The sequence below is a fragment of the Leucoraja erinacea genome, unplaced genomic scaffold (assembly GCF_028641065.1).
Source record: "Leucoraja erinacea ecotype New England unplaced genomic scaffold, Leri_hhj_1 Leri_215S, whole genome shotgun sequence".
Taxonomy (NCBI): Eukaryota; Metazoa; Chordata; class Chondrichthyes; order Rajiformes; family Rajidae; genus Leucoraja; species Leucoraja erinaceus.
The window spans coordinates 67,501-95,005 of NW_026576116.1; the positions used below are offsets into that span (position 1 = coordinate 67,501).

At 52.5% G+C, this 27,505-nt stretch overlaps 1 protein-coding gene across 1 annotated transcript in view; it reads right to left on the bottom strand.

Annotated features, from left to right (window-relative positions):
- huwe1 (HECT, UBA and WWE domain containing E3 ubiquitin protein ligase 1) overlaps positions 1 to 27,505 on the bottom strand; it is a 165,521-nt gene that overhangs the window by 35,531 nt on the left and 102,485 nt on the right. The window contains 12 exon segments of the mRNA XM_055666224.1: positions 646 to 793; positions 3,405 to 3,525; positions 6,611 to 6,867; positions 9,327 to 9,459; positions 12,925 to 13,576; positions 15,640 to 15,749; positions 19,020 to 19,024; positions 19,307 to 19,589; positions 20,878 to 20,960; positions 20,998 to 21,117; positions 24,043 to 24,161; positions 25,813 to 26,056. Coding sequence (XP_055522199.1) covers positions 646 to 793; positions 3,405 to 3,525; positions 6,611 to 6,867; positions 9,327 to 9,459; positions 12,925 to 13,576; positions 15,640 to 15,749; positions 19,020 to 19,024; positions 19,307 to 19,589; positions 20,878 to 20,960; positions 20,998 to 21,117; positions 24,043 to 24,161; positions 25,813 to 26,056 — 2,275 coding nt within the window.

Consider the following 27,505-nt stretch of genomic DNA (forward strand, 5'->3'; position numbering starts at 1 on the left):
ACCCCGTTCCTGCCTTCTCCCCATATCCCCCGACTCTCTCTCGCTATCTTTAAGAGCCCTATCTAGCTCTCTCTTGAAAGAATTCTCTCCAGAGAACCGGCCTCCACCGCCCTCTGAGGCAGAGAATTCCACAGACTCACCACTCTCTGTGAGAGAAAGTGTTTCCTCGTCTCCGTTCTAAATGGCTAAAGGGCCTGTCCCGCTTACGTGACCTTGGCTCGCAAATTACGCAACCTCGTGGTCGCTTGAGGCGTATGGACACCGTGTGGCCACGCAGTGTCTTGACGGCGTACGCCTAGCGCGTGGCATTGCGCGATGACGTCGCTGCCGGCGTGGCGCGATGATGTCACAGCCTGGCGTGGCGCGATGATGTCACCGCCCGGCGTGGCGTTATGTGATGATGTCACCGCCCGGTCGTGGCGTGGCGTGATGATGTCACCGCCCAGCGTGGCGTTGCGCGATGATGTCACCACCCGACGACCAAATTCAGTCGGCCCGCCTCCTGCCCAGCTGATTGGTAAGCACGACGCAAATGACATCACGCGAGTACTTAGCGCGAACTCCGCTTCCGTTTGGTCGCGCCCAACGCACGCAATCGCATGCAAGTGGGACAGGCCCTTTACTCCTTGTTCTTACCGAACGTACCTGCTTTGCATCTTTCCTTTCGGTTTGGTGAGCTGGGGCTGGTCATCTGTCGTGCCCTCGGGCGACTGGCAGTCGGACTGCGCTGACCGCTGCTGGTCTAGGTTGTACTCTCGTAGCTCGGCGAGCAATGTACCTGTGGGGACACAAGGAAAGCAGCAGCGTTACTTTCATTGACTGATGAACAAGGACCCCCAGATCCCCTTTTCCCAACTTGACACCATTTAGATAGTAATCTGCCATCCTGTTTTTTACACCAACGTGGCTAACCTCACATTTATCCGCATTAAACTGCATCTGCCATGCATCTGCCCACTCCCCCAACCTGTCCAAGTCACCCTGCATTCTCATAACATCCTCCTCACAGTTCACACTGCCACCCAGCTTTGTGTCATCTACAAATTTACTAATGTTACTTTGAATCCCTTTATCCAAATCATTGATGTATACTGTAAATAGCTGCGGTCCCAGCACCGAGTCTTGCAGTACCCCACTAGTCACTGCTGGTCCCAGCACCGAGCCTTGCAGTACCCCACTAGTCACTGCTGGTCCCAGCACCGAGCCTTGCAGTACCCCACTAGTCACTGCTGGTCCCAGCACCGAGCCTTGCAGTACCCCACTAGTCACTGCTGGTCCCAGCACCGAGCCTTGCAGTACCCCACTAGTCACTGCTGGTCCCAGCACCGAGCCTTGCAGTACCCCACTAGTCACTGCTGGTCCCAGCACCGAGCCTTGCAGTACCCCACTAGTCACTGCTGGTCCCCGCACCAAGCCTTGCAGTACCCCACTAGTCACTGCTGGTCCCAGCACCGAGCCTTGCGCTGCCCCACTAGTCACTGCTGGTCCCCGCACCGAGCCTTGCGCTGCCCCACTAGTCACTGCCTGCCATTCTGAAAGGCACCCGTTAATCCCTACTCTTTGTTTCCTGTCTGCCGACCACTTCTCTATCCATGTCGGCACTCTACCCCCAATACCACGTGCCCTAATTTTGCCCACTAATCTCCTATGTGGGACCTTATCAAATAACAAGAATGTCCTTCCTCAAATTAGGGGACCAAAACTGCACACAATACTCTAGGTGTGGTCTCACCAGGGCCCTGTACAACTGCAGAAGGACCACTTTGCTGCTGTACTCATCTCCTCTTGTTATGAAGGCCAACAGGCCAAAACTGCACACAATACTCCAGGTGTGGTCTCACTAGGGCCCTGCACATGAGGATGAGGGGTGATCTTTATTTATAGTTTAGAGATACAGCGCGGAAACAGGCCCTTCAGCCCACCGGGTCCGCGCCGACCATCGATCCCCGCGTATTAACACTATCCAATACCCACTAGAGGCAGTTTTTACATTTACCAAGCCAATTAACGTCTTTGGAGTGTGGGAGGAATCCGAAGATCTCGGAGAAAACCAACGCAGGTCACGGGGAGAGCGTGGGTTTGCTCCGGGTGCTCCGGGATTCCCTCAACGTCAATTCGCCTGCGTGACGGCCTTTACATAGAAACATAGAAAATAGGTGCAGGACTAGGCCATTCGGCCCTTCGAGCCTGCACCATTCGCCATTTCAATATGATCATGGCTGATCATCCAACTCAGTATCCCGTACCTGCCTTCTCTCCATACCCCCTGATCCCCTTAGCCACAAGGGCCACATCTAACTCCCTCTTAAATATAGCCAATGAAAACTGGCCTCAACTACCCTCTGTGGCAGAGAGTTCCAGAGATTCACCACTCTCTGCGTTGAAAGAAGTTCTTCTCATCTCGGGTTTTAAAGGATTTCCCCCTTATCCTTAAGCTGTGACCCCTTGTCCTGGACTTCCCTAACATCGGGAGCAATCTTCCTGCATCTAGCCGGTCCAACCCCTTAAGAATTTTGTAAGTTTCTATAAGATCCCCTCTCAATCTTCTAAATTCTAGAGAGTATCAACCAAGTCTATCCAGTCTTTCTTCCTAAGACAGTCCTGACATCCCAGGAATCAGTCTGGTGTGAACCGTCTTCTGCATCCCTCTAAATAGGCAAATAATGTCATTAGCTTAGATTGGAGACCAAAAAACGCTGTAGCAAATACTCAGGCGGTGTGGCATCATCTACGGACCAAGGGGAATAGAAACTGGACTATGGTGCAGACTAGTAGTCCATTCGACCCTCCCATGTGCACCATCCCAGCAATATGATAACGCGCATGATCATTCAAAGTCAGTATTCATTTACCTGCCTGCATGGCAACCTGCCGATGCCCATTATACAAAGGAGCTGGTGGTACCATCTAACTCCCTCTAAAGCTAGCCTTTAACCTGTGGCCTTCATACTACGTCTGCGCAAACAGTAGCCTCACTCGATTCACCACTCTTTGTGTGAAAAAAGTTCTTTCATATCGTGGTTAAGGATTCCCACCTTCTCGCTTCGGGCATCTCCCCCTTTCCCAAAGCGGCTTACCATTTGAAACTAGGTTAACTGATGGGGCTGAAGCTCGCTTAAGCAGGAAAGGAGTTAAAATCCGGGAAGAGAGAAGGCCCTGCGTGGAAAGTATCGGCGGGGCACTTGGCGCATGAAGCAAACGTGATGGTGGTGCCACGCGCTGGCCCGTGGGCAGAAGCGCCGCATACCATATCTCTCTATGGCATCAGCGTAGTCATCCCAGCTGCCACGAGGAGCCACATGAGGCAGCAAGCAATACAGGACGTGGGTCTCTCTCGTCCAAGGCTCTGGCTACCGCCCCGAGCCGCTAGACTTCCAGACTCCTGTGCTGTCGACGCAACATACCATTGGCTTCCTCGACTGCCACGCTGCACTCATCCCAGACGCCTGGGAGGCAGGTGGGAACTGGCAGTACACCTGCGCAGACATCCAGCACGGCAGGAGGGATTGGGGGGAGCCGGTTACCCTGGCAATTAGACAATACAGTGGGGCAGGGTAACAGAGGGCACAGGTTCGGGCTGGGGTTGACGGCACAGAGGAACAGGCCACACGGCAGTCAGCGACAAAGTGGGTGGATCATGGGGGGGGGTCATCCCAATTGAGCAAGTTGACCACGTTGGGTTGGACTGCCTACGCCTTAGGTTCCCCATGGATCCCCTGGGTCCCGCTATATTGGGAGGCCCTATCTTCTCTCTCCTGGAAAAGTGTCCAGTTTGAGACCGGCCTATGAGGCCAGGGAAATATGCCCAGCAGAGTCAACAACATCTCACTGTGAGAAAAAAGTGTGTCCTCGGGTCTTACCTGTTTCTAATTGGCCCGACCAGTGGGTATTATTAACTTTGTGGGTGTGTGTGGTGTGCTGGTGGTTGTGTGGATTGAGTGTGTGGTGTGTGAAGTTGTGTGTGAGTGTGTGTGTGTGTGTGTGTGTTGGGTGTGTTGTGTGTGTGGTGTGCGTGTGGAGGATAGTGTTGTGTGTGATGTAGTGTGCTGGGGGTGTGTAGTGTGTCAAAGTGGGACAATGGCCTGTGTGGTGTGTGGTTTGCCCCTGGTTCTGGGGGTGAATCCCCCAACATCGGGGAATCACAGCGCTGTTCTTTCTAGGCCAGGCGGGCACGTCGGACGTGTGCCAAGGCCCCATACTAACAGTATAGGCGGCATTCAATGAGATCCCGCTCACATCCTGTGCGCAAAACTCCAGAAGGTGTACAAGCCCCACGCTGAGCCATTCTCTCAGCATAAGAGAGTGGTCGGCCAAGTGACCCAGGGAAATTCAACCTGGTGAACCTAGCGCGGGAGCTCCCGCAATAAGCACGACAGCGGCCTGTGTCTCTCCGACTTCGCAGGGGGACAAAGAACTGCAGACAGACTTCTCCGGCGCGCGTGACAAACAGTGACCACGGGCATGGCTCTAGCGCAGACTTGCAGAACAGACCTCACTCTTTGCTCCAGATTCGCTGGCTGCAGATAGCCGCGCCTGGTCCTTGTGTAAGACGAGGCAAAGTGCGCACACGCCGCATTGTAGGTCATCACTCCGCCGGGCGCTCCTGCATTGCGTCACCAGGGCACCTCATAGCACCTGATGTTACAAGGGCGCCCCAGACACCGACACAGAGCCCCCCGAGATCCGGACGCCCGAGCGGGCCTCCAGCACCTTCGGATAGTGGCCTGCACGTGCGAGCCTCCGCCGACACATAGGATGGAACCGGGGCCTGCCATAGAGTGTGTGGCCGTCCTCCGAAAAGGGTGTTTCCGAGCTAGTGTGGGACAGGGGGTGGGGGGGGGAGACACAGGGCACAGCACTCAGCCTTAAAGGGGGTTCCGGACAGGAAAGGTGGTGACAGGAAATCATCACGATGACAGTAGTAAGGAGAGGTGGGCCGCACAGCGCCATCAGGGCCCCTCCCGTACTCCGCCATTCAAATTTTAGAAGGATCGGACGTGGGGGTGGATCTTATAGACAAAATATAAAAATTATAAAAGGGACTGGACCGCTAGATGCAGGGAAACGCCAAATGCCCCAATGTTGGGCAGAGGGCCAGAACCCACCTCCACACACACGCGTCTTAGAAATAAAGGGGAGGTCATTTTTAAGAATGAGGGTGAGACAAAAAGACTTTTTCCACCCAGAGAGTTGTGTGGAGTTTGGGGAAGTAGACCTGCCACAGAGGGCAGAGGTACGAGGCCAAGTCAAACTGGATGGATTTAGGGAGATGAGAGTTAGAGGAGAGCTCTAGGGGCCAGTGGGAGTCTAAGAGAAGCCACAAGAGGTGAAGGCCAGGCACGGGTTATTGATAGGGGACCCGATCAGCCACTATCAATCACAGTGAATGGCGGAGAGGTGCTACGGGCGTCGAAAGGAGGAGAATGGCCTACAAACCTGCACCTAGAGGATCTATTCATGGCCAAGGCATAGGTTTAGGGAATAGGACCAGGAGAGGAGGGAGGGAGGAGGGACCAGGGTACTGATGGGGGACGATACAGCCATCGATCACAAGGGAATGGCGGTGCAGGCTCAAAGGGGCCGAAACGTATCCGCGCTACCCTGCCACAAGGGTCTATTAAAGGATCGCAACAATCTCTCCCTCCGAACCCCATTCTCCTCGCCTTTCACTACATAACACTTGAGACACCCGTAACTAAATGAAGGATCTTAGATCTATTCTCCGGCCAAATATGTTATAAGGAGCTGGGAGGTAATGTGGCGCAATTGTACAGGCATTGGATGAGAGGAAACAGGAGCTGGAGTATGGGGGACAATTAATGGTCGCCCAATTATAGGAAGGATTAGTCAAGGAGTAGGAGAGGAGTCGGTAAGGAGGAGAGTTACTAGAAATGTTGCCCCTGGGTTTTCAAACCCTAAGTTTACAAGAGATGGTTGAATATGTTAGGTCCCCTATTCTCTGGAGCGCAGGAAGGTTAAAGGAACTGGGACCTGAAGAGTTAGGCCTTTAAAACACGATGAGAGGGCAGGCAGCACCAGATGTTGATGTGGAGGAAAGCAGGGATCCTAATTGGAATAGGGATCTAGAATTTTGAACAAGAGGAACAGGAGGACTGTCCAGAAGTTAAGGGACAGTCCAGAAGTTTAGGGGTAATATGAGGGGGGGGAACTTTCTTTACTCACGACGAGTGGTAGCTGTTGGGGAATGAGCTTCAGTGGAATGGTGAAGGCAGGGGAGAGCAGTCAATTTGGTAATCATTTAAAAAAGGAATGGATAACCATATGGGCTGGAGTGGATTAATAGGGAGGATCAGGAATGGAAGGGAGGAGATTAATGGTATGAGTGCAGGAGGGGGGCTAAGGGGAGGAATAACATTGTGTCGGCACGGGACTTGTAGGAGCCGAGATGGGACTGGTGGTGCAGTAATTGTTATATGGTTATATGGTTAGGAGATAACCCAACTGAGAGGTGGCCTCAGGCTGACCCGCTCTGTGTGGCAGAGGAATAGGGGAGGACAGCCTGATTCACTCAGGTTCTGGCATAAAGGCAACCTTCACTGGGAGCGGATAGCTGGAGAGGAGAGCATGAGAGGGAGGAGATGCCACCAACCTCAGGGTGGGTACGGAGCGCGCACAACAGACATAGGCGAGAGTCCTCGGCGAGAAGGAGTTCGGAGGCACGGGGCCTAACGAGGAAGGCTTTGCGAGCGGAGGTGTGGGGACGGAGAGTGACCTCCACAGAGAGCATGTAGCTCTGATTTCGAGAGTAGAAGAACCGAGTTTCTGGGAGCTTGAATTCGTTGGCGAGACTGCCAACTCCGACGTGGGGGGCCTTAGGCCGGGGACTTGGAAGGTTCTTGGCGATTGCTGGGGGAGGGAGAAGATGAAGTGTTGAGGACGGCGAGTTCGGCTTTGTCCCACCCTGATCACGGTGAGGAGGTCTTAGACAAACAGGACAATTGAAGAGCCATAGGAGTGCAGAGAAGTAGGCCAGGGAGAGCCCCGGGGCACCGCCATTTCACTGTGATCGTCTGCTGTGAGATATTCCCCAGCAGATAGTACCCCGTTCTTGCCTTTCTCAACATGAGGTCCCCTGGGACTCCTGCTAAATCTTTAACATGAACCCGATTGTTAAATCTTCTCTACCGAAACGTATCCAGAGAGGAGGGGCCTACCCAACCGGCATAGAGGGTCAGAGGAGATCCACAGACTAAGGACTCTCTGGAGAGGAAGAAAAAGTGTTTTCCTCGTTCTGAATGTTCTATCACCTGGCCGCCCCCCTTATTCTTAAATTGGGTGTGTCCAAGAGGAGATCGGGTTCTGGGGAGGAGGGTCCCCTAAAGCGACGGGAAACCATGTTCACCCCAGGGGGACTTGATGTTCGTCCAATCTCCCAGGAGTGGAGCGGAGGCGGAAGCGTTATTAGAGCTTTCAATAAGATTCCCGGAGGGATCCTTCTAAGACTCCGGACAGGAGTGTACAAGCCCAGCCCGCTCCATTTCTCTCAGACAAATGACCAGAGTCCCGCCAAGCCCCGGGAAGTTAAACCTTGTTCAAACCTACGAGGAGAGGGGAGGAGGGGAGGAGATAGAGAGGGGAGGGGAGAGGGAGAGGGGAGAAGAGAGAGGGAGGGGAGACGGAGGAGAGAGAAGGGGAGGGAGGAGAGAGAGGGGGGGAGGGAGAGAGGAGGAGGGAAGAAGAGAGAGGGGGGGGAGGGAGGGAAGAGAGGGGAAGAAGAGAAGGGGGGAGGAAGGGAGAGGAGAGGAGGGAGGCGGGATAGAGAGAGGATGGAGGGGGAGAGACAAGGAAGAGAGAGGGAAGAGAGAAGGAGAGGAGAGGGTGGGAGGAGGAGAGGGAGAGAGGGAAGAAGGAGGAAGAGACCGAGGAGAAGGGATGGAGGAAGGGGGGGAGAAATGGAGGGGAGAAGGAGGGGGGAAGGAGAGAAGGAGAGGGGAGGAGGGGGAAAAAGGGAGAGGAGGAGTTAGAGAGGGCAAGAGAGAGAAGGAGAAGAAGAGAGGGGGAGGAGGGAGAGGAAGAGAGGAGAGAGAGAAACAGAGGAAAGAAAGATAGAGAGGAGGGAGGAGGAGGGAGAGCGAGAAAGAGAGAAAGAGGGGGAAAAGAGAGGAAGAAGGAGGAGGTGAGGGGGGAGAGGGGGGGGGAGAGAGCGTGCCAGGGAATAGGAGGGAGGCGCTAAGAGTAGAGGATATAAGGATAAGAGATCTTTCTATCAGAGAGAGGGGAGAAGAGAGAGGGGAGAGAGAGAGAGAGGGAAGGGTGGGAATTTGGGAGAAGAGGGAGGATATAATTCTCGGAAAGAGAAGGCTAGATGGGTCTGAGAGAGAAAGGTCCAGAGAAGATGCCACCTATTAGCGCCCTCTTCCAGAGGGTAAGAGAGGGGAAAGGGACAGGAGGGAGAGAAAGAGATGGAGGGGAGGGAGGGGAAGAGAGAGGGGAGGGGAGGTGAGGAAAGAGAGGGGAGGGGGAGGGGGGGAGTGGACGAGAGGGGAGGAGAGGACGGAATCAGGGGGAGGTGAGGGAGACGAGAGAAGGAGAGGTGGGAGAGGGAGGAAACAGGGAGAGAGGGGAGGGGAGGTGAGGGGCTCAGAGGGAGGTGAGGGGAAGAGAGTGGAGGAAACAGGGAGGGGAAGAGAGGGGAGGGGGACGAGGAGGGGAAGAGAAGGGGAGGAGAGGCGGGGAGAGAGGGGTAGAGGTGGGGAAGCGAGGGGAGGTGAGGTGAGGGGAGAGAGGGGAATAGAAAGGGAGGGGAAGAGAGGGGAGGGGAAAGAGAGTGGGACATTCACGGAGTGCTACGGGGCCGATATGAGGGGTGACGTAATGTCAGCAGGACACTCCTCTGGTGAGATGCGTAAACCAGATCCCGTCGCATTTGTCAGGGCGCAGCGAGATGGAGACTCCACTGGAACAGAGGAGGCGGAGCCAACTTAGTCTCCCCCCGGTCAGCAGGGAGCACTAGGGCAGGATGCCCGGCGGGCTGGGGAGAGCATGTCATCCAGCTGGACCCAGGGGCGAGGACCCTCTTGCCCCCCCCGGTAGACTGGCTGCTCTTCGCCCTGAGAGATGGGCGGAGAGTGGGGCGCTCACCTGACCGGCGTCTTGCCCTTGCCACACTGGAACGTTCATGTTGAGGAATTTGAGCTCTCACCAGACAGGTCCAGGGAAAAGTCAGGAAAAGAGATAGTGCCCGAAGCCATGAGGCACCATGCAGTGCGGCTCGCCGCCCGCCAGAGCTTCCCGGCCGATCTAAAGTCACCCAGATTGTCAACGTACACTTTGTTAACACTCCCTCTATAAGACCACAAGGCCACCGGGCTGGGGCCAGGCAAAGGCGCCTGCGTCAAACACCGGCATGGCTTGGCTCAGCTTCTCCTTGTCCAAGTCTCTGCAAGCGGATCCGTCTTCGGCCGTCTGGAGAGGCGTGAAGTGGCTGGGAAAATAACCCTTGCGGAGGACGAGGGGACAATGAACACCTACACACCAATCAGGACAAATCTGGTGGAAAATATGCCATTGCATAGAGGGGAGTACAGAAGAAGGGTTCACACAGGGGACTGATTCCTGGGATGTCAGGACTGTCTTATGAAGAAAGGGACTGGATAGACTTGGTTATTTACTCCATCCAGAATTTAGAAAGATTGATAAGACATGGGGGAGATCTTATAGAAACTTACAAAATTCTTAAGGGGGTGGACAACAGGCTAGATGACAGGAAGATTGTTCCCGATGTTGGGGAAGGCTCAAAACAGAGAGGGTCACAGCTTAAGGATACAGGGGGAAATACAAGAGAACATCAAGAAACACAAAGATGAGATGAGGAGAACTTTTTCACACAGAGAGTGGTGAAGATCTGGAACTCTCTGCCAATAGAGGGTAGTTGAGGCCAGTTCATTGGCTAGATTTAAGAGGGAGTTAGATGTGGCCCTTGTGGCTAAGGGGATCAGGGGGTATGGAGAGAAGGCAGGTACGGGGTACTGAGTTGGATGATCAGCCATGATCATATTGAATGGCGGTGCAGCTCGAAGGGCGAACACAATGGCCTACCTCCTGCATCTAACGTTCTATGTTTCTATGTTTCTAAGTTCTATGTGCAATGGGTGCAGAGTAGGGTAGAGAAGGGGTATGGTATCGGCCGACAGCAGGGTTGACCTCAATTTCCTTTGTTCCATAGAATAAGCTGCCGCCATTGCTGAGTTTACTCCAGCAATTCTGTCACATACCTTCGATTCTCCTCAGCATGACTAGCAGTTCCTTCTTAAAACAATAGACAAAACTAGTGCAGGAGTAGACGTGACGTTCGGCCCTTCGAGCCAGCACAGCCATGTTCAATGTGATCATGTATGATCATTCCCAAATCGTACCCAACGTTCCTGCCTTCTGGACCCAACATTAGGAGCTATAACCTCCGCTAACTTCACAAGAGCCCTATATAGCGCTCTCTGAGGCAAGCATCCAGACCACCCCACCTCCCAACATCCCCTGAGGCAGGGGAAAAAATTCCACAGACTCACAACAATCAGTGAGAAAAAGTCCTTCCTCGTCGCCCTTCCAAAATTGCTGACACCTTATCCGGCTTAAACTGATCCCTGACTGTCGGCTATCTTTAAGAGCTCTGTTACAACTCCTCTTGACAGCATCCAGAGAAACGGCCTCCACCAGCCCTCTGAGGCAGAGAATTCCCCAGACTCACCACTCTCTGTGAGAAAAAGTGTTTCCGCGTCTCCGTTCTAAATGGCTTACTCCTTATTCTTAAACTGTGTGTGTGGCCCCTGGTTCTGGACTCCCCCAACATCGGGAACATGTTTCCTGCCTCTAGCGTGTTCAAACCCTTAACAATCTTATATGTTTCAATGAGATCCCCTCTCATCCTTCTAAACTCCAGAGTGTACAAGCCCACAGCCGCTCCACATTCTCTCAGCATACGACAGTCCCACCATCCCGAGAATTAACCTTGTAAACCTACGCTGCACTCCCTCAATAGCAAGAATGTCCTTCCTCAAATTAGGAGACCAAAACTGTACACAATACTCCAGATGTGGTGTCACCAGAGCCCTGTACAACTGCAGAAGAACCTCTCTACTGAAATCCTCTTGTTATAGAAACATAGAAATTAGGTGAACTAGTAGGCCATTCGGCCCTTCGAGCCTGCACCGCCATTCAATATGATCATGGCTGATCATCCAACTCAGTATCCTGTACATGCCTTCTCTCTATACCCCCTGATCCCTGTAGCCACAAGGGCTAAACATGAAGGCCAACAATCCATTAGCCTTCTTCACTGCCTGCTGTACCTGCACGCCAACTTTCAGTGGATGACCGGTGTACAAGGACGCCCAGGTCTCGCTGCACCTCCCCCTTACCTAACCTAACCCCATTGAGAAGGGTTTCGGCCCAAAACATCGCCTATTTCCTTTGCTCCATAGATGCTGCTGCACCCGCTGAGTTTCTCCAGCATTTTTGTCTACCCATTGAGACAATAATCTGCCCCCTTGTTTTTGCCGCCAAAGTGGATAGCCTCACATTTATCTATATTATACTGCATCTGCCACGCATCTGCCCACTCACTCATCCTGTCCAGGTCACCCTGCAACCTCCGAACATCCTCTTCACAGTTGAACATAGACACAAAAACATAGAAACATAGAAATTAGGTGCAGGAGTAGGCCATTCGAGCCTGCACCGCCATTCAAAATGATCATGGCTGATCATCCAACTCAGTATCCCGTACCTGCCTTCTCTCCATACCCCCTGATCCCCTTAGCCACAAGGGCCACATCTAACTCCCTCTTAAATATAGCCAATGAACTGTGGCCTCAACTACCCTCTGTGGCAGAGAGTTCCAGAGATTCACCACTCTCTGTGTGAAAAAAGTTCTTCTCATCTCGGTTTTGAAGGATTTTCCCCTTATCCTTAAGCTGTGACCCCTTGTCCTGGACTTCCCCAACATCGGGAACAATCTTCCTGCATCTAGCCTGTCCAAACCCCTTAAGAATTTTGTAAGTTTCTATAAGATCCCCTCTCAATCTCCTAAATTCTAGAGAGTATAAACCAAGTCTATCCAGTCTTTCTTCATAAGACAGTCCTGACATCCCAGGAATCAGTCTGGTGAACCGTCTCTGCACTCCCTCTATGGCAATAATGTCCTTCCTCAGATTTGGAGAACAAAACTGTACGCAATACTCCAGGTGTGGTCTCACCAAGACCCTGTACAACGGCAGTAGAACCTCCCTGCTCATAGACTAAAATCCTCTATGGCAAGAATGTCTTTCCTCAGATTTGGAGTCCAAAACTGTACGCAATACTCCAGGTGTGGTCTCACCAAGACCCTGTACAACTGCAGTAGAACCTCCCTGCTCCTAGACTAAAATCCTCTATGGCAAGAATGTCTTTCCTCAGATTTGGAGTCCAAAACTGTACGCAATACTCCAGGTGTGGTCTCACCAAGACCCTGTACAACTGCAGTAGAACCTCCCTGCTCCTATACTCAAATCCTTTTGCAATGAAAGCTAACATACCATTCGCTTTCTTCATTGCCTGCTGCACCTGCATGCCTACCTTCAATGTTTAAGAGGGAACTGCAGATGCTGGAGAATCGAAGGTTACACAAAAAAGCTGGAGAAACTCAGCGGGTGCAGCAGCAACGTTTCGGCCCGAAACGTTGCCTATTTCCTTGAAGAAGGGTTTCGGCCCGAAACGTTGCCTATTTCCTTCGCTCCATAGATGCTGCTGTACCCGCTGAGTTTCTCCAGCTTTTTTGTGTAACCTGCCTACCTTCAATGACTGGTGTACCATGACACCCAGGTCTCGCTGCATCCCCCCCTTTCCCAATCGGCCACCATTTAGACAATAGTCTGCTTTCCCGTTTTTGCCACCAAAATGGATAACCTCACATTTATCCACATTCTACTGAAAGCTGGAGCTGGAGTAACTCAGTGGACAGAGGGAATGGGCGAGGTTTGGGGTCGAGACCCTCTGAATGGGGATTTTGGTGCTGAAGGTGGCGCTCACCTTGGCGAGCTGTATCAAGGTGTCCAGAACATGGCGGCAGACGACAGGCGCGGCCTGCGGGTGGATGTGTACGGTGGAGCCGCAGCCCACGTGCTTCTCCGAGTGCTTGCGCCCGCCCGACCGCTGGATCTGGAAGATGTTGGTGCGGCAGCCCAGGGCGGCGTCCATGGAGACGGAGAGCCAGGAGAGCTGGCTGGTGGTCTTGGCCTCCATCTTGTGCAGCAGGTCGAGGGGCCGATGCTCGTGGCCGGCGGTGGCGGCGGCGGCAGCGGCCGTGGCGCCCGCCTTGGTCGCTCGCTTGCCCTTCTCCTCCGGGTGCTTGGGCGTCTCGATGCACAGCTCGCTCTCGCTGCTGCGCTGCAGGATGGACAGCAGGCTCTTGATCACCCAGTTGCGTGTTTGCGTGTGGTAGCAGAGGTTGCGCAGCACCCGGTGCAGGCGGCTGGTGTTCAGCTTGGGCTCGTCCACAAACAGCAGCACCAGCAGGCAGGAGAGCGCCTCGTGGTCGAGGAGTAGACGTCCGCGGAGCCGCAACAGGCTGTCCACGTTACTGCTGCTCGACGCCCTGCGGGGAGAACGCAGCCAACATCACTTTTATTATCCATCAACAAAAATAATCTACAAAAAATGCTGGAGAAACTCAGCAGGCCAGACCTTATAGAAATAGATAAAATTCCAGCGAGAGGATTTGAGTTTCGGAGCAAGGAGGTCCTTCTGCAGTTGTACAGGGCCCTGGTGAGACCACACCTGCAGTATTGTGGGCAGTTTTGATCTCCGAATTTTGAGAGGAAGGACATTCTTGCTATTGAGGGAGCCCAGCGTAGGTTCACCAGGTTAATTCCTGGGATGGCTGGACTGTCATATGCTGAGAGAATGTGGAGCGGCTGTGGGCTTGTACACACGCTTGTGGAGTTTAGAAGGATGAGAAGGCATCTCATTGAAACATATAAGATTGTTAAGGGTTAGAAACATAGAAATTAGGTGCAGGAGTAGGCCATTCGGCCCTTCGAGCCTGCACCGCCATTTAATATGATCATGGCTGATCATCCAACTCAGTATCCCATCCCTGCCTTCTCTCCTTACCCTCTGATCCCCTTAGCCACAAGGGACACATCTAACTCCCTCTTAAATATAGCCAATGAACTGGCCTCAACTACCCTCTGTGGCAGAGAGTTCCAGAGATTCACCACTCTCTGCGTGAAAAAAAAAGTTCTTCTCATCTCGGTTTTAAAGGATTTCCCCTTTATCCTTAAGCTGTGACCCCTTGTCCTTACCTGTGACCCCTTGTCCTTGCTTGTCATATGCTGAGAGAATGTGGAGCGGCTGTGGGCTTGTACACTCTGTGGAGTTTAGAAGGATGAGAGGGCATCTCATTGAAACATATAAGATTGTTAAGGGTTTAAGAAGGAACTGCAGATGCTGGAGAATCGAAGGTTACACAAAAAAGCTGGAGAAACTCAGCGGGTGCAGCAGCATCTATGGAGCGAAGGAAATAGGCAACGTTTCGGGCCGAAACCCTTCTTCAGACTTTAAGGGCTTGGACACGCTAGAGGCAGGAAACATGTTCCCCATGTTGGGGGAGTCCAGAACCAGGGGCCACACACACACACACAGTTTAAGAATAAGGGGTCGGCCATTTAGAACGGAGACGAGGGAACACTTTTTCTCACAGAGAGTGGTGCGAGTCTGTGGAATTCTGGGCACCGTGTTCTAGGAAAGATATTGTCAAGTTTTGAAAGGGTACAGAGAAGATTTACGAGGATGTTGCCAGGACTAGAGGGTGTGAGCTACAGGGAGAGGTTGAGCAGGCTGGGTCTCTATTCCATGGAGCGCAGGCTTGGCGATCGTTTCGATGAACACCTCCGCTCAGTCCGTCTCAACCTAACGGATTTCCTGGTGGCTCAGCACTTCAACCCTCCCTCCCATTCCCAATCCGACCTTTCTGTCCTGGGCCTCCCTCCTGCATTGGAGGAACAGTGCATTATATTCCGCTTGGGTAGTTTACACCCCAGCAGTGTGAACATTGACTTCTCCAGCTTTCGTGTTCAAGAAGGAACTGTGCAGATGCTGGAAAATCGAAGGTGGACAAAATTGCTAGAGAAACTCAGCGGGTGCGGCAGCATCTATGGAGCGAAGGAAATAGGCAACGTTTCGGGACGAAACGTTGCCTATTTCCTTCGCTCCATAGATGCTGCTGCACCTGCTGAGTTTCTCCAGCTTTTTTTGTGTACATCCCCAGTCAGTACCCCGTTCCTGCCTTCTCCCCATATCCACTGACTCCGCGATTTTTATGAGCCTATCTAGCTCTCGCTTGAAAGCATCCAGCCTCCAGAGAACCGGCCTCCACCGCCCTCTGAGGCAGAGAATTCCACAGACTCACCACTCTCTGTTCCCCCGCCAGTCTTACTGTCTCCGACTGCATTCTATATCGGTCCCCTGGCATCAGTCTGAAGAAGGGTCTCGCCCGTTCCTTCTCTCCAGAGATGCTGCCTGTCCCGCTGAGTTACTCCAGCATTTTGTGCCTCCCTTCAATAAACATGTTCATTCGTGGCGCTGGGACCAGAGGGTCGATCCTAGTCCGGACGGCTCGAGAGAAAGCGCGCCACTCTGCCGCGCCCCGCGTACCTGTTGTGCGTTCCGCTCCCCCACTGGAAGGCCCCGCTTCTCTGCACGGCCAGGCGTGTGTACTGCACCCCACGGTTTCCGCCCAAAACGACCGGTGAAGCCTGGGGAACAAAGCGGGCGTTAGAATCTCTCTCCCTCCCCCCCCCTCTCCTTCCTTCCTTCAATAGACAATAGACAATAGGTGCAGGAGTAGGCCATTCAGCCCTTCGAGCCAGCACCACCATTCAATAGACAATAGACAATAGGTGCAGGAGTAACATACATAGAAACATAGAAATTAGGTGCAGGAGTAGGCCATTCGGCCCTTCGAGCCTGCACCGCCATTTAATATGATCATCCAACTCAGTATCCCGTACCTGCCTTCTCTCCATACCCTCTGATCCCCTTAGCCACAAGGGCCACATCTAACTCCCTCTTAAATATAGCCAATGAACTGGCCTCAAATTCCCTCTGTGGCAGAGAGTTCCAGAGATTCACCACTCTCTGTGTGAAAAAAAGTTCTCCTCATCTCGGTTCTAAAGGATTTCCCCCTTATCCTTAAGCTGTGACCCCTTGCCCTGGACTTCCCCAACATCGGGAAAAATCTTCCTGCATCTAGCCTGTCCAACCCCTTAAGAATTTTGTAAGTTTCTATAAGATCCCCTCTCAATCTCCTAAACTCTAGAGAGTATAAACCAAGTCTATCCAGTCTTTCTTCATAAGACAGTCCTGACATCCCAGGAATCAGTCTGGTGAACCTTCTCTGCACTCCCTCTATGGCAATAATGTCCTTCCTCAGATTTGGAGACCAAAACTGCACGCAATACTCCAGGTGTGGTCTCACCAAGACCCTATACAACTGCAGTAGAACCTCCCTGCTCCTATACTCAAATCCTCTTGCTATGAAAGCCAACATGCCATTCGCTTTCTTTACTGCCTGCTGCACCTGCATGCCTACCTTCAATGACTGGTGTACCATGACACCCAGGTCTCGCTGCATCTCCCCCTTTCCCAATCGGCCACCGTTTAGATAATAATCTGCTTTCCCGTTTTTGCCACCAAAATGGATAACCTCACATTTATCCACATTAAACTGCATCTGCCAAACATTTGCCCACTCACCCAGCCTATCCAAGTCACTTTGCAGTCTCCTAGCATCCTCCTCACACCTAACACTGCCCCCCCAGCTTAGTGTCATCCGCAAACTTGGAGATGTTGCATTCAATTCCCTCGTCCAAATCATTAATATATATTGTAATAGCTGGGGTCCCAGTACTGAGCCTTGCGGTACCCCACTAGTCACTGCCTGCCATTGTGAAAAGGACCCGTTTACTCCTACTCTTTGCTTCCTGTTTGCCAGCCAGTTCTCTATCCACATCAATACTGAACCCCCACTGCCATGTGCTTTAAGTTTGTATACTAATCTCTTATGTGGGACCTTGTCGAAAGCCTTCTGGAAGTCCAGATACACCACATCCACTGGTTTTCCCCTATCCACGCTACTAGTTACATCCTCGAAAAATTCTATAAGATTCGTCAATATGATTTACCTTTCGTAAATCCATGCTGACTTTGTCCAATGATTTCACCACTTTTCTAAATGTGCTGCTATCCCATCTTTAATAACTGACTCTAGCAGTTTCCCCACTACCGATGTTAGGCTAACTGGTCTGTAATTCCCCGTTTTCTCTCTCCCTCCCTTCTTAAAAAGTGGGGTTACGTTTGCTACCCGCCAATCCTCTGGAACTACTCCAGAATCTAAGGAGTTTTGAAAGATTATTACTAATGCATCCACTATTTCTGGAGCTACTTCCTTAAGTACTCTGGGATGCAGCCTATCTGGCCCTGGGGATTTATCGGCCTTTAATCCATTCAATTTACCCAACACCACTTCCCGACTAACCTGGATTTCACTCAATTCCTCCACCTCCTTTGACCCGCGGGCCCCTGCTATTTCCGGCAGATCATTTATGTCTTCCTTAGTGAAGACGGAACCAAAGTAGTTATTCAATTGGTCCGCCATATCCTGGTTCCCCAGGATCAACTCACCTGTTTCTGACTGCAAGGGACCTACATTTGTTTTAACTAATCTCTTTCTTTTCACATATCTATAAAAACTTTTGCAGTCAGATTTTATGTTCACTGCCAGTTTTCTTTCATAATCCATTTTTCCTTTTCTAATTAAGCCCTTCGTCCTCCTCTGCTGGTCTCTGAATTTCTCCCAGTCCTCCGGTATGCTGCTTTTTCTGGCTAGTTTGTACGCATCATCCTTTGCTTTGATACTATCCCTGATTTCCCTTGTTATCCATGGATGCACTACCTTCCCTGATTTATTTCCTGCCTCTAGCGTGTCCAAACCCTTAATACTCTAATATGTTTCAATAAGATGCCCTCTCATCCTTCTAAACTCCACAGAGTGTACAAGCCCAGCCGCTCCATTCTCTCAGCATATGACAGTCCCGCCATCCCGGGAATTAACCTGGTAAACCTACGCTGGGCTCCCACAATAGCAAGAATGTCTTTCCTCAAATTAGGGGACCAGTACCCCGTTCCTGCCTCTGGGGATCTTATAGAAATAGATAAAATTCCAGCGAGAGGATTTGAGTTTCGGAGCAAGGAGGTCCTTCTGCAGTTGTACAGGGCCCTGGTGAGACCACACCTGCAGTATTGTGGGCAGTTTTGATCTCCGAATTTTGAGAGGAAGGACATTCTTGCTATTGAGGGAGCCCAGCGTAGGTTCACCAGGTTAATTCCCGGGATGGCAGGACTGTCATATGCTGAGAGAATGGAGCGGCTGGGCTTGTATACACAGGAATTTAGGATGAGAGGGGTATCTGATGGAAACATATAAAATTCTTAAAGGATTATACAGGCTAGATGCACGAAAAATGTTCCCCATGTTGGGGGACTCCAGAACCAGGGGTCACACACAGTTTAAGAATAAGGGGTCGGCCATTTCGGACTGAGATGAAAAAACGTTTAGAGCTGTGAATCTGTGGAATTCTCTGCCACAGAAGGCAGTGGAGGCCAATTCTCTGGATGTTTTCAAGAGAGAAAGTTAGATTTAGCTCCTGAGGCCAACGGAATCGAGGGATATGGGGGGAAGGCAGGAACTGGGTACTGATTGGGGATGATCAGCCATGATCATATTGAATGGCGGTGCTGTCTCGAGGGGGCGAATGGCCTCTTCTCCTGCACTTATTTTTCTATGTCTTATACCAATGAAACATGACTTCTCAACGTCTACACTTAGACAGGTGAAGGCCAATGTGCCCAAAGCTGTTTTGACCGCACTTTCTACCTGGGCCGCCATTTGCAAGGAACTCAAGGGGCGGCACAGCGGTAGAGTTGCAGCCTCACAGCGCCCGAGACACGGGTTCGATCCTAACTACGGGTGCTGTGGTTCTCTCCCACACTCCAAAGACGCGCAGGTTTGTAGGCTAATTGGCTTTGGTAAAATTGTAAATTGTCCCTAGTGTGTGTGTGTGTGTGTAGGATAGTATTAGTGTGCAGGGATCGCTGGTCGGCACGGACTAGGTGGGCCGAAGGGCCTGTTTCCGCGCTGTGTCTCTAATCAAAAGTTGGGGTGCGTTTTCTCGTTTGTCCTCGGTCTCCCAGTCAGTGGAGACACAGGAGCGGGGAGCTGACGGGCGGAGGGGGGGTGAAGGCGTACCTGTACTCCGTAGAATGGCGGAGAGCGCGGACGAGCTGCTGTGGCTGAACAGGCGCTCATGCATCAGCTGCCGCTGCCGCGCCTCCTGCTCTCGCCGCAGGGCCTGGGCTTCAGCCGCGATGTCGGGCGGCATGACTGCCAGCACGCTGTCCTCCATGTCCTCCAGCACGCTGCGGCGCAGGTCCGACGGCAACGTCTGGATGAACGTGACCGGGTCCATCGGCGTGTCCGAGTTGGCCGTCTGTGCCAGCTCTCTCCGCTGCTGCTCCACCCGCTGCTGTGCCAGGACCTGCGGGCACACACATGCACGTACCCACACACACACAACACACATGCACGTACCCACACACAAACACACGCACGCGCACACACAGGCACGCACACACACACAAACACCACACACGTGCACCCACACACACACCCACGCACACGCGCACACACACGCGCACACACACACGCGCACACACACACACGTGCACACACAGGCACGCACACACAGACACACGCACACAGACACACGCACACAGACACACAGAGGCACACACACACACACACATAGGCACACACACACACACACACACACACAACGCACACACACAAACAGGCGCGCATGCACACACACACACACACACACACACACACACACACACATGCCAACACAAACAGAGAGGTACCCACACACGCACAGAGACACATATACACACACACACACAGAGGCAGGCACACACACGCCGACACAAACAGGCACACAAACAAATACGTGGAAACACACAGGCAAACACACAAACAGAAACACACACACACACACACAGAGGAGAAAGATCGTCAACAAGATACACAAGAGAGGGCAGAAGCTGGAATCTTAACCAATAAACAAACATGCTGGAGGAACAGAGGGTCAGGCAGCGCTTGTGGTGGGAGATGAACAGGCGATGTATCGGGTCGGGACACCTCGGTCTAGGATGGGGGTGGTGGGGGGAGGAAGGATGATGTTTCGGGTCGGGATCTAACATACGATGAGCGTTTGACGGCACTGGGCCTTGCTGGGGTTTAGCAGGATGAGGGGAGACCCCGTTCCTGTCTTCTCCCCATATCCCCTGACTCCGCTTTCTTTAAGAGCCCTATCTAGCTCTCTCTTGAAAGTATCCAGAGAACCGACCTCCACCGCCCTCTGAGGCAGAGAATTCCACAGACTCACAACTCTCTCTGGGTGAAGAAGTGTTTCCTAGTCTCCGTTATAAATGGCCGACCCCTTATTCTTAAACTGTGTGTGTGTGTGTGTGTGTGTGGCCCCTGGTTCTGGACTCCCCCAACATCGGGAACATGTTTCCTGCCTCTAGCGTGTCCAAACCTCTTAACAATCTCATATATGTTTCAATGAGATGACCTCTCATCCTTCTAAACTCCACAGAGTGTACAAGCCCACAGCCGCTCCATTCTCTCAGCATATGACAGTCCCGCCATCCCGGGAATCGTCGAGACGCTTCCTCTGAGGCTCGGGGGAGGGCGGCGCAAGGAGTCCTATCGGCCGACCGCCAGCGCGCCGTTCGTTCGTGCGTCCGAGCGCGGTCTCCTACCTCCTCCTGGATGGCGGGCGGCAGGGCAGCCAGGAACTCGGGGCTGACCTCGGTCACCGACTGGTTGCCCACCAGGGTGGCGGCTGCAGCGGCAGCAGCAGCGGCGGCGGTGGCAGCTACCGTTGCGGCCGCTCGGCTGGGCGGGCCGGATGCCCAGCTGGTTCTGCAGCACCTCGCGCCGGATGTCCTCGGGCAGGGCGGCCAAGAAGGAGGGGTCCACGCCCTCTGGGAGGCTGATCCCTGCACGGGGGGGGCGAATAATGTAAGGGTTAAACAGACCGCGAGCTGAAATGTCATTTAGTTCAGTGATACAGCGTGGAAACAGGAGGCAGAAGTCGGCCATCTTGAAATAGGCCCCAAACTCAACAGGAGGCAGGTCGGCCATCTTGGAACAGGCCCCAAACCATCTTGTAACCCACCCATTCCCTTTTTACTTCAGAGATACAGGCGGAAACAGGAGGCAAAAGTCGGCCATCTTGGAACAGGCCCCAAACTCTCGCCCTCCTCTCCCTGCTTCATCTTGGAAGAGATACAAAGCGGAAACAGGAGGCAGAAGTCGGCCATCTTTGAACAGGCCCCAAATTCTCGCCCTCCTCTCCCTGCTTCACCCATTCCCTTTTAAATTCAGAAATACAGAGCGGAAACAGGAGGCAGAAGTCGGCCATCTTGGAACAGGCCCCAAACTCTCTCCCTGCTTCACCCATTCCCTTATTAGTTCAGAGATAACAGCGCGGAAACAGGCCCTTCGGCCCACCGAGTCCGCGCCGACCAGCGATCGCCCGTTCACACACACTAGTTTAGTTTAGAGATACAGCGCGGAAACAGGCCCTTCGGCCCCACCGAGTCCGTGCCGACCAGCGATCCCCGCACACTAACACCATCCTACACACACTCGGGCCAATTTGCTCAAACACCAAGCCAATCAACCTACAAACCCACGCATCTTTGGAGTGTGGGAGGAAACCGGAGATCTCGGAGAAAACCCACGCAGGTCACGGGGAGAACGTGCAAACTCCGTACAGACAGCGCCCGTAGTCGGGATGGAACCCGGCGCTGGCGATCCATTCGCTGTAAGGCAGCAACTCTACCGCTGCACCACCGTGACCGCTTTTTAGGACCGACAGTCTTGTGAACCTACGCTGCACTGCCACAATCACAAGGATGTCCTTCCTCAAATTAGGAGACCAAAACTCCACATGGGTATTTTACCAGAGCCCTATACAACTGCAGAAGAACCTCTTTACTCCTATACTGAAATGTTCGTGTTATGAAGGCCAACAATCCATTAGCTTTCTTCACTGCCTGCTGTACCTGCACGCCAACTTTCAGTGATCGGTGTACAAGGACACCCAGGTCTCGCTGCACCTTCCCATACCTAACCTAACCCCATTGGGATAATAATCTGCCCCCTTGTTTTTGCCACCTCACATTTATCTATATAATACTGCATCTGCCACACATCTGCCCACTCACTCAACCTGTCCAGGTCACCCTGCAACCTCCTAACATCCTCTTCACAGTTCACACTGCCACCCAGCTTTGTGTCATCCGCAAACTTGCTAGTGTTGCTCCTAATTCCCTCTTCCAAATCATTAACATATATGGTAAACAGTTGCGTCCCCAACATCGGGCCTTGCGAGTTTACCTGCACGCCAACTTTCAGTGACCAGTGTACAAGGACGTCCAGGTCTCATAGAAACATAGAAATTAGGTGCAGGAGTGGGCCATTCGGCCCTTCGAGCCTGCACCGCCATTCAATATGATCATGGCTGATCATCCAACTCAGTATCCCGTACCTGCCTTCTCTCCATACCCTCTGATCCCCTTAGCCACAAGGGCCACATCTAACTCCCTCTTAAATATAGCCAATGAACTGTGGCCTCAACTACCCTCTGTGGCAGAGAGTTCCACAGATTCACCACTCTCTGTGTGAAAAAAGTTCTTCTCATCTCGGTTTTAAAGGATTTCCCCCTTATCCTTAAGCTGTGACCCCTTGTCCTGGACTTCCCCAACATCGGGAACAATCTTCCTGCATCTAGCCTGTCCAACCCCTTAAGAATTTTGTAAGTTTCTATAAGATCAGTAAAGAAAGCGAATGGTATGTTAGCTTTCATAGCAAGAGGATTTGAGTATAGGAGCAGGGAGGTTTTACTGCAGTTGTATAGGGTCTTGGTGAGACCACACCTGGAGTATTGCGTGCAGTTTTGGTCTCCAAATCTGAGGAAGGACATTATTGCCATAGAGGGAGTGCAGAGAAGGTTCACCAGACTGATTCCTGAGATGTCAGGGCTGTCTTATGAAGAAAGACTGGATAGACTTGGTTTATACTCTCTAGAATTTAGGAGATTGAGAGGGGATCTTATAGAAACTTACAAAATTCTTAAGGGGTGGACAGGCTAGATGCAGGAAGATTGTTCCCGATGTTGGGGAAGTCCAGGACAAGGGGTCACAGCTTAAGGATAAGGGGGAAATCCTTTTAAAACCGAGATGAGGAGAACTTTTTTCACACAGAGAGTGGTGAATCTCTGGAACTCTCTGCCACAGAGGGTAGTTGAGGCCACACAGTTCATTGGCTATATTTAAGAGGGAGTTAGATGTGGCCCTTGTGGCCAAGGGGATCAGGGGGTATGGAGAGAAGGCAGGTGCGGGATACTGAGTTGGATGATCAGCCATGATCATATTGAATGGCGGTGCAGGCTCGAAGGGCCAAATGGCCTCTACTCCTGCACCTAATTTCTATGTTTCTATGTTTCTAATCACTACCCCGTTCCTGTTTTCTCCCCATCTCCCCTTGATTCCGTTATCCCTAAGAGTTAAATCTAACTCTCTCTTGAAAACATCCAGAAAACCGGCCTCCACTGCCTTCTGTGGCAGAGAATTCCACAGATTCACACAACTCTCTGGGTGGAAATGGCCTACTCCTGCACCTAATTTCTATGTTTCTATCCCCTCTCAATCTCCTAAATTCTAGAGTGTATAAACCAAGTCTATCCAGCCTTTCTTCATCAGTTTCGCTGCACCTCCCCCTTTACCTAACCTTTTCACAAAGCAAATCCGTACACTTATTGCATTTACGTACAAAACAGGGGAAATCCGTACTACGAGTCAGCGCTGTTACTGCCTGCCCTTGCCGCGGGAAGCTGCAGCTCCGTGCGAGTGACCTACCTGCTAGCGGGTCCTCATCGCTGTGGGAGGAGGGCTGCCCCTCGGATGAGGCCGTCACCACGGCACCGGGCACGCCGTCTCTGGTCAGCAGGGCCACCGAGGTGACCGAGGAGGACACACTGTCAGGAGAGAGGTGCCACAAACAATCACTCAACAAACGGGAGAGAGAGAGAGAGGCCTGGATATAGTGCCAGAGAGACACAAAATGCTGGAGTAACTCAGCGGTTCAGGCAGCAACCCTGGAGAGACCATGACATATGAAGTTATATGGATTATATGGATGAGGTTTAATGCGGATAAATGTGAGGTTATCCACTTTGCTAGCAAAAACAGGAAGGCAGATTACTATCTAAAAGGCGTCAAGCTATATTTAAGAGGGAGTTAGATGTGGCCCTTGTGGCTAAGGGGATCAGGGGGTATGGAGAGAAGGCAGGTACGGGATACTGAGGGGGATGATCATATTGAATGGCGGTGCAGGCTCGAAGGGCCGAATGGCCTACTCCTGCACCTAATTTCTATGTTTCTGAGTTGGGAAAAGGGGAAGTACAATGGAATCTGGGGGTCCTTGTTCATCAGTCTATGAAAGTAAGCATGCAGGTACAGCAGGCAGTGAAGAAAGCTAATGGCATGTTAGCCTTTATAACAAGAGGAGTCGAATATAGGAGCAAAGAGGTCCTTCTGCAGTTGTACAGGGCCCTAGTGAGACCACACCTGGAGTATTGTGTGCAGTTTTGGTCCACTAATTTGAGGAAGGACATTCTTGCTATTGAGGGAGCCCAGCGTAGGTTTACAAGGTTAATTCCCGGGATGGCGGGACTGTCATATGCTGAGAGAATGGAGCGGCTGTGGGCTTGTACACTCTGGCGTTTAGAAGGATGAAAGGGCATCTCATTGAAACATATAAGATTGTTAAGGGCTTGGACACGCTAGAGGCAGGAAACATGTTCCCGATGTTGGGGGAGTCCAGAACCAAGGGCCACAGTTTAACAATAAGGGGTCGGCCATTTAGAACGGAGACGAGGAAACACTTTTTCTCACAGAAATTGGTGAGTCTGTGGAATTCTCTGGAGGCTGGATGCTTTCAAGAGAGAGCTAGATACGCTCTTAAAAATAGCGGAGTCAGTGGATATGGAGAGAAGTCAGGTACGGGATACTGAGTTGGATGATCAGCCATGATCATATTGAATGGCGGTGCAGGCTGGAAGGGCCGAATGGCCTCTACTCCTGCACCTATTGTCTGTGTTTCTATTTGGACCATACTTGTTTGAGGACATCACCCATGGAGATTGGGATCTTGCTTGGATAAGGACATCCCAAGGAGATTGGAACCATAGGTACACAAGAAAGCTGGAGAAACTCAGCGGGTGCAGCAGCATCTATGGAGCGAAGGAAAAAGGCAACCATTCGGCAACCGAATCCCTTCTTCAGACTGATTGGGGGTGAGGGGGGAGAAGAAAGAAAAAAGGAGGAGGAGCCCGAGGGCTGGGGGATGGGGAGGAGACAGCAGGAGGGCTGAGGAAGGGGAGGAGACAGCAAGGACTAACAAAATTGGGTGAATTCAATGTTCATGCCCCCAGGATGCAGACTCCCCAAGCGGAATATGAGGTGTTGTTCCTCCAATTTCCGGTGTTGCTCGCTCTGGCCATGGAGGAGACCCAGGAGAGAGAGGTCGGTTACGGAGTGGGAGGGGGAGTTGAAGAGATTGGGACCATGCTTGGAAGTGGACAGCCATGGGGATTTGTACCGCGCTTGGATCCGAGATGCACTCACCTCAGCTCCCCGATGGTGGACGTCTCCACCCGGACCTCTGCGGCGGGGGCCGACTCGGCGGGCTGCCGCCGTTCCTCGGCCCCCGTCCTCTCCTGCTCGGCCACCCCGGGCCCCAGACCCTCCGCCGCCGCCTCCTCCAAGATGCCAGACACGGGGCTGCTGGTATCCATCGGAGACCCCTCCAGCTGGCTTCCCACCGTCACCAGCGCGTCCGAGCCCTCCACTCTCTCCGGGGACTGGGAGGCTGAGGACACGGGAGAAAAACACACCTTAGTACAGGGACACAGCGCGGAAATAGACAGTAGGTGCAGGAGTAGAGGCCATTCGGCCCTTCGGCTCTTCGAGCCAGCACCACCATTCAATGTGATCACGGCTGATCATCCCCAATCAGTTCCCCGTTCCTGCCTTCTCCCCATATCCCCTGACTCCGCTATCTTTAAGAGCCCCATCTAGCTCTCTCTTGAAAACATCCAGTGAATTGGCCTCCACTGCCTTCTGAGTCTCCATATCCTCTGACTCCGCTATCTTTAAGAGCCCTATCTAGCTCTCTCTTGAAAGTATCCAGAGAACCGACCTCCACCGCCCTCTGTGAGGCGGAGAATTCCACAGACTCACCACTCTCACTGTGAGAAAAAGTGTTTCCTCGTCTCCGTTCTAAATGGCCGACCCCTTATTCTTACACTGTGTGTGTGTGTGGCCCCTGGTTCTGGACTCCCCCAACATCGGGAACATGTTTCCTGCCTCTAGCGTGTCCAAACCCCTTAACAATCTCATATATGTTTCAATGAGAGCTCCTCTCATCCTTCTAAACTCCACAGAGTGTACAAGCCCACAGCCGCTCCACATTCTCTCAGCATATGACAGTCCCGCCATCCCGGGAATTAACCTGGTGAACCTACGCTGGGCTCCCTCAATAGCAAGAATGTCCTTCCTCAAATTAGGGGACCAAAAACTGCACACAATACTCCAGGTGTGGTCTCCAGAGGGGAAGGGGGGAGGGGACAGGGGGAAGGGGGAGAGGGGGAAGGGGGAGAGGGGAAGGGGGGAGAGGGGGAGAAGGGGGAGAGGGGAAGGGGAGAGGGGAAAGGGGGAGAGGGGAAAGGGGGAGGAGGGGGGAAGGGGGGAGAAGGGGAAAGGGGGGAGGGGAGAGGGGAGGGAAGGGGGGAGAGGGGAAGGGGGGAGAGGGGAAGGGGGGAGAGGGGAAGGGGGGAGAAGGGGAAAGGGGGGAGGGGAAGGGGGGAGAAGGGAAGGGGGAGAGGGGAAGGGGGGAAGGAAGGGGAAGGGGGGAGGAGAAGGGAAGGGGGGGAGAGGGGAAGGGGGAGAAGAGGGGAAGGGGGGAGAAGGGAAGGGGGGAGAGGGGAAAGGGGGAGAGGGGAAGGGGGAGAGAGGGGGAGAAGGGGGGAGAAGGGAAGGGGGAGAGGGGAAGGGGGGGGAGAGGGGAAGGGGGGGAGATTCAAGATTCAAGTGAGTTTATTGTCATGTGTCCCTGATAGGACAATGAAATTCTTGCTTTGCTTCATCACAACAGAACATAGTAGGCATTGACTACAGAACAGATCAGCGTGTCCATATACCATGATATAAATATACACACACATGAATAAATAAACAGATAAGGTGCAAATAACAGATAATGGGCTATTAATGTTTCGAGTTTTGTCCGAGCCGAGTTTAATAGCCTGATGGCTGTGGG